The sequence below is a fragment of the Dendroctonus ponderosae genome, unplaced genomic scaffold (genome assembly GCF_020466585.1).
Source record: "Dendroctonus ponderosae isolate FM_Combo_2020 unplaced genomic scaffold, Dpon_F_20191213v2 Dpon_F_20191213_472, whole genome shotgun sequence".
Lineage (NCBI taxonomy): Eukaryota > Metazoa > Arthropoda > Insecta > Coleoptera > Curculionidae > Dendroctonus > Dendroctonus ponderosae.
In genome coordinates this window covers 3,008-15,756 of record NW_026018687.1, presented here as the reverse complement: position 1 = coordinate 15,756, position 12,749 = coordinate 3,008, and the positions used below count along the sequence as shown (strand labels likewise).

Below are 12,749 nucleotides of genomic sequence, written 5' to 3'. Positions count from 1 at the left end.
TATGTTGTATCGTATTGTCGGCGTGTACCAACATTGGGCTTACTTGACTCTTTGACGCTGCGATTTTATCCAGCAACAAGGACGCTACATTGTAGTTATTTTCGTCAATAAGCTCAACAAGTGCCTAAAAGAATTACGAAATACCTATGTTTAAATATATTTAGATTTGGTTTTTGGCAATGTTCTTCAGAGCGGTGAAGTTAATAAAACCCCAAAAAGATACCTTCTTATTAATGTGGAGGCTCTTTAAAAAGGAATTACACATTACTCACGTTTCAAGTTACAACTTTGTGCACAAATAATCAATTAAAGGTTAATATGATTTATACAGTTTTGCATAGTTTTATATACCTTCTTGCCATACATTTCAGTAGCCTTCATTGAGAATATTTTCTCCAATATCAGATGTTCAAAGAGGGCATCTCTTTCTTCTTCAACACCCATGTTTTGATAACCATTAAGACAACATTCAATGGCCTGAGGTCGCAAAACAGTTAACTAGAAAAGAACTGAATTACGGTACTTGCATAAAAATTTGTGTCAAGTAACACCATAAATTAAAAAAAAACAATAATTACCAGCTCCCCTTCAATCATTCGCAAATGGGTAATTGCTATGAATTCTTCATTTCCATAATCTATATATTTGACCTTAACATTTTCGCTATCCATTACATCGACTATTTCACTTCGATACCATAGCTGATCCGATTCAAATAAAGCACAACATGGTAGGCCTGAAATAGTATATTTGATATAAGAATCTTTCTTATGATATACAGATATGTGCAGAGGTTGGAAATTAGCAATTGTTTTCCATTCTTTATAAGTCTGCACACTATTTTTGCCGCTCCGCTCCCCTGATTAAAAAAGGAGTACTTATAATGCAACAAAAATTACCAATTCTTATATCGGAAATAATGTCACTAGATTGGCAGGCAGTTTGCAAGTCGTTCATTAACTTTGCCAATTCTGACTCTTTACTCAATAATTGAACAAAGAATCGGTTACAGCTAAATACATAACTGACTTTCACAGGCTGCGTGAATCCCCTGTTTAAGATAAGTGGCTCTGGGTAGGCATGTAGAGCAGCTCTAAAACATTCGTAAATTTGTATGAATTCGCTTTCATTCATTAAATTTCTTTTTGTACCTATTAATTACATCTAATGCACTGGTCTTCGTCTCGGGATCCCACAATTCACATTTGGGAATCACAGTTTTAGTTGAGGATGGAAGAACTTTCATATAAAGAAGCCGATTGTCGACAAATCGTTTGAACGCCAGTCGCATGTCGATGGTAACTGTGGATTTCTCAACACCATTTAGCGCCACTCTAATAGCCATTACTTTAGGTAGTACATATTTGAACGGTATTTGAAATAAACCTTCAAGGGGCAGTATCTCGTAGTTTCCAAAATCAACATAAAACACCTACAAGAACATGGTATATATATGGTTTCGTCAAATAGTTTTACAGAAATAGTAAAAATACCTTAAATTGGTTATCGACTTCATTGGTAACTACAGCTCTGCAGACATTATCATCTTCTTGGCATTTCGCTAAGCAGATAGTCCCTGGCAGAGGTACTTCTTCCATCAATCGTAAACCAATTTCGTTAATTTCTTTCATTAATTTAGCCAATACGGTTTCAGACTGTTGCAACTGAACTGAGAAGTGAGTTGGGCCCTCGTTAACAAATGAAACATATACAGCATACTGCTGCATAGGTTCTAAATAAAAATGAAATTTCTTTAAAAATGTACATGCAAAGCAGATTTTCAAATATTACCCAAAGTACACGCTTTGTAAGTGTTGATTTCCGTTGAAGATGCAATTGGAGCCACGGATGGCGGTGGGACTTTCTGTAGCAAACTCATACTGAGCAAAACAGCTTGTTGGGCATGAAGGGGAATAGGTTGCAACAAGCCCCTATTTATAAATAGTGAACTAAGATCAGTACTATCAATGTACAAGTTGACAAGATAGTGATTCGTGGCCTTAGTAAGTAAATTACATCGCACTTCTCTATAGTTCAGCTCTTTCGATATAACCTCGAATATTTGCTCTTTCCATTCTCCACCCCCTAAAAGTTACATTTAATTGCATTGCATTCCATAAAGTTTCTCACATATAACACGCTTTAGAAACAATTGTTATATCTCTATATAATTATACACTTACGTGTTAATTATACACTTACGAGTACGAGAATTTATTTTTTTTTGAAAATTTCTATAATATACTAACAGTTGAAATTCGAGTTTAAACGCTGTTATTACGTATTATTTTGAAAAGGTCCTATGCTTGAGAAGTAGCTTATTGAAATAACTAAGCATTTGGAAAGAAAAATTATCATATTTAAGTACTTCCTTCACTATTCAGTGAGTCACAACACTATGCGTACTTTATTTTGACTAGAGACGTACCAGATGAACCTCCTTAACGCTTGGTACGGAATGACGGGATCAAAAATGATTAGTACATTTATTTTTGAAGGCACCTTAAATTAAAGTCGGCCTCTTCAATTCCTCCGGAATCATCTGGATATTATGCTCAAACGACTTAGACTTGGAAACACGACGTAATGGGCAATAGTTTCAACATTGCCCATTACCGCATCTGCGCATAATTTTGCAAAGGTGCAGAATCATTTGGACGAACAATTTGCTGGCGCTCGGATTGGAAGAAACGGTTGTAATTTATGGCCACCTCGATCACCGGATCAGTCAGTTTTTTATGGGGAGCCGTAAAAACACAGTTTATAAAAATAAATATGGCAATTTAAATGAACTTTAAAAGCTGTTGGAACAATTGAAAATATTGTTAGTCGGTCAGTTAGAAAAGCAATTTATTCAATAATAAAGCTCTGAACTCTCACTATATAACACAATAAAACCCTCACTTTGAAAATATTTTGCAATAAAAATTATAGTTTTTAGAGTTCAATTTTAATTATCTGCAGTATGTTTTGTAATAAATACTTTACATGAGTTGCCCTCTTAATAAAAATAAAGTTATTACCAATTTTAAAGTAGTTCGACTAGCGAGTTATGATATAGCGAGTTAGCGATATAGCGAGTTCAACTACCGATGGTGGCGTTGCGAAACATCAAATTACCCGAGTGGCAGTTCAGACTTATTTATTTATTGGAATTAATGACATTTATAACATAAAACAAAACATATACACTTTTCGATATGTTTCTATTTCTTTAAAAGCTTGCAAAAGTTGATTAGAACGAAACAGATCACATTCAGATGTAAACACCAATGTCAACAAAACAAGTGTCTAATTACAACTTAAGTTGTGATTATAATTTTCGCGTCCGGACTTTTGAACTCTCGAATTGTTATTATTTGTTACTATTGAAACACTGCTGTGTGCCATATACTATTTTCCATGGGTAACTTCGATCAACTACATTAAAACAGTAAAAATAATTCACAATCACTTAATTTTCGAAAAAGCCTAACGATATGATATATCACTGAAATCGTAATAGAATGCTCTATTTAATAAAGGGATAATCTAAAATGATTTCTTGAATGAAAAATGTCTTATGTCATTTTATTTGGAATGCAATTTCCTAAAACTTTTTTACTTAATGTTTTCATGTCAGATTAATACTGACTGAACTAGGAGTTTTATTCAAATATCTCTTGACATGTCATGACTGTCAAATTTTGAAAAACGAAAATTAGTTTTGAGTAGAGCATTCAAAACTCACCCTGTATATTCAAGTAAATTTAAACAGCAGTCGCTAGATCGTCTTCCATTCGCGCGAACTGTGCGTGGTGGATAATTTTGAAAATTTCCCCTAGAAATGGGAATACTCTGTATATTGGACAGGTTGGTGGATGCGTGCACTATTCACGTACTCTTTTAGAGTATCACTAAAATAGTGACCCCTATTAATTATAAAAAATGCACATGCCCGTGTCACCTTTTGAACCTTTCGACCTCGGCTTAATCTCGGAGGCAACATAAGCTGATTACAAGCAAAATTTCAAAGAAAACCCGCTCGTATCAAAATGGCAGCATTATCGTTAACAAAAAACTATCAACAGATCCGCCAAGCGTCACGTTCTGAGAAATGTAGACAATTGAAAAATAGACTTTTCAGAGCATTTGCTCACTAAGACCTAGTAGAAATAAATCAATTGACCTTCAAGTTAAGAGATTTTTAATAAAAGCGTTTTTATGTGTTTTAGCATTTTAGGCTGACATGTGAAGTAATGCAAATTATTTAACAAATATATTTAAATAAATATTAAGTAGGAACGTGCCGTCATATTCTGTGTAATCGGTCTTGAGAAAGACAGGTTCACATTTGCTACTCTGTTTTAGTCAAGAAAATATTTTTTTGGCTGTAGGTTATGGCTGAATAACAGGCTCAGTTAAGAAAGAAAATTATTTTGCACTCACCCTTTTTATTGTTCTGTAAGCACTTGTTTATTTCTTTAATATCATTTACCCTGATGTTATGATTTTTTAGAAAACCAAAATTTGAAAAATCATTTTAAATGCTATAAAACATATCAAAATATTGATTAAAAATCTGATTTTTGAAAAATAAAAATAAATTTCCAAGGATTAAATTTTGAACCGCATGAGAGATCACAAATGCCAGATTGGAAAGGGGTTTTTAAGTGCTTTGGCACAAATTTCGACAAACGTGTTCACATATTCGATTGTCTGGATATGAAAGTTCGGTACTACCTTGATACATATTACTTTCTAGGTATTGTCCATATTACCAGTTTTACTATAATGTTATTGTATTTTTTACACACCTGGACAATGAGCTTCTGCAATAATAAAACCTGTTGAAAGAGGTGGAATGGAAATGAATGATGTCGGAAAAGTTTGTAAACTTCGTATGTTGTCACTTGGTACTATATCCTTATTTCCATAATCTATGAAATACACCTCAACGAAGAATGGATGTAGAATGTTCAATATCCTCGACCTTAAATATAACAAAAAAACAGTTACTAACAATACCACAAACATTTGCGTAAATGCATCATGTTCAGACAAGATAATAAAAATCCTGCTGTTGTTTATACGTCTAATATCGTCCTCTTCAGATTTGGATAAGTGCACATTTTTTTCAAAGTGTATAGAGATCAATTACTCTCGTGTTCAAAAAGTAATATTCAATACGTATATTCCGCATGATCTAAACCAGGCTAAATATAATGAAAGTTGGTCAATCATGCTTTGGAATAGCTGCAAACAGAAACGTTGGCAATCAGTGAATCACAACTTAAAACGATATTTATGAAAAACTTTCGTATCTGATGTGACTTTCAATCAGCCTGTATAGCAAGCAAGAATATCTGGAAAATAAAATAGTGCCGACATTCAAAAGCAGATAAATCAACTACTTATAACTACCTACATCAACTTTCACGGTGAACCCGAAGGGCCACCAGTGATTTTATTTCAGCTGTGATTTTTCATCGAAAAATATATCAATTTGTCGCGATCTGTGAAGCGGAATAAACGTTTAGATTTTGAAAGTATCGTGACTGAACGTGACCTAGAAGATAGAAAATGCTTGGGTGATTTTTMTTTAAATAAGTATAAACTTGACTGAAAATATTRARTTTGATTGACTTCGCTAATTYATTAATGTATTTTKCACTACATCATGAACATTAATTGGACTATATTTTGAATATTGTTAARGTGAAAATATTCTGATAACGTTYACTGTGATATTTTACTCAATTTAAAGTTTTTCCTTTCAAAATGAGAAAATCGGATTTTATTCAAAATTACTGTCAATAAAATTTATAATTATAGTCCGGCGAGAGTTTTCTTATGAAGAAAGCGCTAAGCTTAGGCAACTGTAATACTTCTAAGGTTTTTCAAGTAACGAAGTTTTGACTAATAAAAATCACATACTTCAAATACTTAGGAGGATTATGTTCCAATATTATGTTCCTATGAATAAAAAAAGCTTTGAGTTTATGGTAAACTTATTTAATGACTGTGCACGTACAATTTGCTTTCTCTATAAACATTTACTTGAAGTACTTAAATAGAAAATTTTATGTTTAATATAAAAACGTTTTGAKTATTACCACGATTTTTACTSWATTTTATGAATGAGTCCAGTGCCATCATGTAACAGAAATTTGGAAATATCATTTTTGCGRTAAAGTAATAGAAATGCACRTGCAAGTATGATACACATAGTGGAGTTTGAAATTTCGTACGTWGAAATAATGCCTATTTATTTTCTATGTTAGCTTTATARTATTTTTTATAAACCATTCATGAATAGAAAATKGTAAGGCTTAGGGATATAACATGTTTAAGAACACTTCTACAGCATTTATTGAATATTTCATAAATAAAATGAAATTAAGGTTGTTCCATAAAAATACGTAGCGACTACGTATAGGGAACTTTTATTTGAAACTTGTTTTGATAACATTTTCCACAATTAAACTACAAGAACTGCACAGGTACACAGCTGACTCACCCTGTATTAACAAGAATAAGTTGTTTTACACAGTTGCCTGTAAACACTTTATCAAAAGAATACTGCGAGATTGTTTGTTTCACAAGAAGACGATTGAGAATCTGGCCTAACTTTTAATCAGAAAAATTTTCTGGCCACTCTGCTATTGATGGTCAAAGTTCTTCAAAAAATATATATCTTTTTAAATATCGGGAGAATGGTATGATGTATTTTAATGAAACTTGCTGTGAATTTGTTCTTATGTAGAATTGATATTTTGCTGAAACGATCGAGTGCGGGAGAACTACATATCCAGATACATATTCAAAAAAAAAATTGGAAGAACTTTGACCATCAAATCAGGGTTGCTAGACACTTTTTGTTAATAAAACTTGACTAAAAGTCAGATTGTTGTCTTTTAAGCCAAAGAATGTCGCTGTGCCCTTTTGATCACGTGCTTACGGGACACCCTGTATAATAAATTAGGTTTTAATTCCCATTCGAATCAGTGCATTCTTAATCCGTTAAAATTAAAGCTAATTGCGTTTACTTATGAATATGCATCAGTATACAGGGTGGTCCAATTTCAACCTGCGAGGCTTTAAAGGCAAGTTATATACCCTATAGTCCAAAAGTCTCGCTTAACGGCGGTAGGCGGCTCTTAAATTTGCACTCCCTCAACGAGTAGTAATTTTGCAATTTGCTAATCACAAAGTATCACAAGCTTATTAAACGAGGCAATTACTCAAACTTTGTTGTCCTTAGGTTAATTGAGCATATGAGACCTAACATGTATACCAAGTTTTATCTGTTGTTAACAATTTAAATAATAAATTATTGTTTATGAAACGTCCTTTTAAGAGCCGCTACCTCCGATAGACGACACTTATGTGGGTAGGGTAGGTATATGATATTTTCGCTCCCGAATGTTTTTCGCTGTAGAATATGTAGGTATATACGTTCAGTTTGTAATAATACTGAATTGTAATGATCTTAATGTCGATGGCGCTATTTCTGTTCCAAAAAAGAAAAGTAGTTATTTAAACGCTAACCAGATGCATGACAAAATAACAGTTAATGGGCGGCATATCTTTGACCCTGACCAAAGTAATTTAGTGAATTATATCTTCTTTGCAGAAATGTATTGGACATATGGATAATTTGATGCAGGGCTCACAAGGTACTAATACTAAGCTACTTGGTCTTATATACGATCAGTTGATCCTCAAATTGTATATACAGGGTATTCTTATGGTGCAAACATTTAATTTCGCGTTAAGACCCGTCGAAAGCAAAGCATTTAAGTAGGGTTTAATGAATAATTTAGAAATTAGATTGATTAAAATAGACGCATTATACTTTCGAGGTTACAAAAACACTAAAACTTTACGAGAATTGGTTGTTCACCAGAGAAAACAGTAAAATTTGCCCCTTTTTAAGAACGATAAACATTACCTGTAATACTTGTTGTCTTTATATTTGGCGCATACCAGAGTGTTGACTTGTAAAGCTTCGAATGGCAGAACGCCGATGCCCTGGTCGAATTGTTGGGAGGCACTCAGCAGAAATTGTTCCACATAAATTGAATTGTTTTTTTCGGTTTGCCCCCACACTTTTAGAAAGGGACCTTCTTTGTCCACGTGAGTAATGAACAGAGATAAGCTTTGCGGTAAAGCATCCATCTTCCTAGCTTACTTAACTTATGCTAAATATCATATATTTCTACAGCTTTTCTTTGTGTAACGAAACCGGCAAGAAACGTTTTCTTATCAGAATTTTTCTCTAAGCGTTAAAGCGTTGTGCTGTTATGCACAAACACGGACAGTGGCATTTGGAATTTTAACGACTCCCTGTCAATGTCTATTCGTTTTACTACAAACGCGTTCCGATCAGCCGATTGGTTCTTTTGATTGGCGAATATCGCATGATCTAGATTGTTGGTCTGTGCACGTGACCAATACAGCGTGCCAAAATAGAAATCTGGAATCTTTCTAGAAATTATATGCAATTTACGTTATCAAGCAGATTAAATTATCATTAGTACTTCTAACGGTATAATTATCACTATATTATCTATCTATCTCTTGTCTGTGCACTATGTTAAGAATGGCGAGAAAAAGAAGAACTATGGTCTAGGACCAACCAGTTAAGTAAGGATGTACGAAACGGTACCAATCACTCCAATATCGAGATTGAAATTTTTACTTTATGTGATTGATTGATGGAGTTACAATGTATTTGAAATTATCGAAACACACGAACCATACACATATTCAGGTGAGCAAGATTTGAAGGCAGATTAAAAAAAACTGTGCGTTTACGCTCGTTCGGAATTTCGATTCACATACAATAACTGTATTTACCAGAATCCAATTTTTGATGTACTAACTTTGTCAGATATTGTTTCAAAATGATCAGAAGCCACATAATAGCTCAGTGTTACTATGAAATTATTTTATTTCGGGCGTAAAAGTCTGTAAATCTATAGTTTAAGTTGTCAACAGGTGTGCTGTGTTGCTGCTCACCGTATGCGTGTGCAGATCCGTTCTCAGTTTTGGAATATAATCTAAAATAAAGCCACACGCTTGAGTTCGTCTGTGTATATTATTTCATTGTGCTAACATTTTTCGTACCAAATATAATTAACAACCAGATTAATCTCATACAGTAAAAATCAGATAAAGCGACGAAACTTTGCTGCTTAGGTATAAAATATACAAAGTGTGCAAACAAAGTGGTTTTTACGGATATTTCGAAAACCGCAGCAATCATGCAGAAACCGTTATAGAGTACAATACGATTACAAACTCATAAAAAAACTTAGAGCAGGGCTATTTAATAGTGTTAAAATATACATCGCGGTCCATGAAAAACCCAAAATTATATTTTTTAATTTATGTAAAAAAAATATTTCTGTACAATTGACTATCTATAAATTTTTTAAAATATTTTCAGTAATAAAAGAGCTAAAAAAGTTGATAACGCCATATTTTCACCTTTACCTTGTATCTCAATGAAAAGTAACAAGGGATTATTTTGCTCCAAAAATTAAGCTGAACCAACCATATGATTTCCGAAATAATCCGTAAAAATGATAAATTTTGCCTACTCTGTACAAGGTGTTGAAAACGAATTGAGTAATTTGTAAAAACTGTTTGGGTTTTAGAGAGTTTCAATACGTTTTATACATATAATTATTGATCCACCTGGTTATAATGAACACAGTCGCAAAAAATAACAAAAATAAGCATTTTCCTCCCCTACTACCTCAAGATCCGAAAAAAATCAATTTGTTTTGTTCCTCTGGGCAATTCTGGTCTATTTTTGCTAAAGCTTTTCTCAGAGAATTTGAGTCGAAAGTTACCTAACTTTAAAACCATTTTTTTGTGTTGTGGATATTCATACGTTGAAACATTACGACCTTACATACCAGTGAGTGATGCCAGATCGGTAAAATTCCAATCCCTAGATGGTCACTAAAAAATTCCTAGTTTTCCGTACATTTTGAAAAAAAAATAACTAGAATGTTTAATAAAAAATGATAATAAGTGAAACAAACAAGGAAACCGTATATTACACTGTAAATGTTTATACAAGTTTAAAGAATGTAACAAAATAAAACTCATAATTTTGCATCAATTACCATTCTTCTTATTTATTCTTTTAAGTTCAAGCTTTAATTTAAATAGGTATTGGACAAAGTTTATATGTAGATGGGGAAGTTGAAAATCACACTCACTGAAGGTATATTAATTTTTGCATCCCAGTACAGATTTTTTCCGGGAAATTAAAAATACCTTAAAAAAGATTCAAAGAATTCGTTAGAAATCGAATCGCGATATTGCATTAACAAATTCTGGCTTCTTTCCACTTGTTAGCATTATGTTACATTTTTAAATTTTTGTACATTAAATGACAAAAAGGTTCATAGTGTGCGCTAATAAAACACACGCGAAAATAAAAAAATATATTTTTTTTATAGAATTTAGATAATAATTTAATATAGGGGTTCCTTTTCAAAAACATAACTTTCATTGTAACTTTTGTGGAACATTTTGTATAATTTCAACCAATTTGTGAAGCCATTTAAAATAAACGAGAAATTTGAGACAAAAAAAATTACTCTAAAATATTACTTTTTTAATGGTACACTGATACATTGCGCCTTTCTCCTAGCGCTGTAACGCTTCTGACGCACAAAATTGAATAATAAATTAGTTTAGTAATTGTTAATTCGCTGTTCATATAGATATTCTACCGTATTTATTACCTCCATATTGAGTCCATATTATTGCTGGTTTGTTCGCGCGATTTCCACAGCTTTTGAAGCGACTCACAGGGCCATATGCCTTCCGTAGGTCTACGAAAAGCAAGTGAAGATCCTGGTTCTATGCGTTTTTTTTCAAATGATTTTGCTAGCTGATTGTGCCTGTTACTTCTATTCCTCGATAATTTTCCCAGCTGCTTCTGTCTCCTCTTTTAAACAAGGTGGTTAGATAAGGAATTTTTCACTCTGCTGATATAGTTTAATTGTTGAGACACTTTTGAAAGAGTTTTTGGATCATGTTTCCATTTTTGCCCAAATCTTGTTTCATTAACTATACTGCCAGGGCTGGGCACTTTTCCATTGTTTAGGCAGTTGAGTTGTTTTTTTATTGCCTCTATTGTTACCCTGATGGAGCTTCCTACAAACCTAAAATTTCTTGGTGTTTCATCAAGTTAGACTGCCATTAGAAGCTGTCTGTAAAATAGCCTTCCTATTTCTTAAGAATTTTTGGGGATATTATTTATCTTCTTGTTCCTGTTCTCATATTTTCAAATATTCTCCAGCTTTCCGTGCTTTGTGTTCCTCCTAGTTGTGAGTTAATTCTTGAACAGTCTTTTCCATGCTTCGTTCTTCTTTGGACCAATCTTTCTACGAACTTCTGCTTGCAATTTCTTATCAGTATCCTGTATTGCATGCTCTGGCTTCTCAAACAGGTTTGATATTTGTTCTCCTTTCCTCTATTTTATGCTCTAAACATCCTATAGATTTGAAAAAAATTAGCGCGCCAACTTATCATACAAACAACTGTATGAAAAGTTGCCCTCTACCAACTAAAATTCGACCATAAGATCTATTAATATAAAACGTTTCACTCATTAGTTTAATTGAATTTATTAATAGTGATTCATTAATCGATTTCAAGATGCATGTAACATTGCTTCGAATCAATGGCAAAACGTATAAAATGTTTCAATTTTTGTACGGACTCGGGAAAATATTTTTAGTATAAAGCGACGCTCGTATTGATCGCAGAATTACGCGCATACTCTTTCGAAAATAATGTTAATTATTCTCTGCCTGTATGAGAAGCGAAAAACAAAAATAAGGGCCGAATAAAACAGAAAATGTGTACCTAAATTAGTAGCACGGATGTAAAACATATATATCCAAATAGCGAATATAAAGCAAAGTCCGGAACGGTGATAGTGTTTTGTCCAAACAGTGTATTTAGTGCAACGAAATCATGAATTCTCCAGTACTTAGGACCGTATCTGTCCTTTTGGGTACCTTTTTTATTTTCGTAGGAGTATTTAAAATCTCCAGTGTGGTGTCCAAAGAATTGCATAAAGATTTGGTAAGTTATCACTCAATTGATAACATTAGCGTTTTCAAAAAAAATTAAAGAGCCAAAATTATCAAAAGCAATGATAATCAGATAATTAAAAAACTCTTCCTAAACAGTTAAAAAGTTCCCAACACAAATATTTAAAAAGTTCAGAAAACAAAGAAAACTAAACCTCGGTTTCCTATTGATCGGCTTTTGTCCTAAGCTCGTCCTTATTTCAAAGGGACGGTAAGAATTTTGCCTGATTTCGGTATTGACGCATTTTTTCTTTTTGCCACTGTTATACAATAGAAGTATATGATGGGCTCATATTTGTTGGCTACTTGCCTGCCCAGGTTGCTTGAAATATTTTGGCGTCGGTTTTTTCGTCATAATTAAGCAATGCACAATGGTCTGATGATCATTATTTACATGCAATATTGACTCAAGAAAACACCCATATCAACTAGAGATTTATGTAACCGATAAAAAAAGGAAGAACAATTCTTATTTATCATCAAAACGAAAATAATAACAAATATATTTAAAGCTACAAGTGAAAAACATAATGAATTCTGTTAATGATGTTTTATATACCATTGTTCTCTTTGTCAAACACAACCGATAAACTAAATGTAATAAACGTTTAATTGATGATCAAGATAAATCAGTAGATTTTT

The 12,749-nt window shown here is 32.9% G+C and overlaps 1 protein-coding gene across 1 annotated transcript; it reads right to left on the bottom strand.

The window, feature by feature from the left end:
* Positions 1–43: 43 nt before the first annotated feature.
* LOC109534597 (tudor domain-containing protein 1) lies at positions 44–8,160 on the bottom strand (the record flags this gene model as incomplete). The annotated part of the gene is made up of 9 exons (XM_048666307.1): positions 7,934–8,160; positions 4,797–4,972; positions 1,792–2,085; positions 1,494–1,732; positions 1,152–1,432; positions 900–1,093; positions 579–736; positions 352–498; positions 44–124 (listed from the first exon to the last, which is right to left on the bottom strand). Coding segments are annotated over exons 1-9 (1,797 nt in total), but the record flags the coding sequence as incomplete, so codon positions are not given.
* Between the last annotated feature and the right edge of the window lie 4,589 nt (positions 8,161–12,749).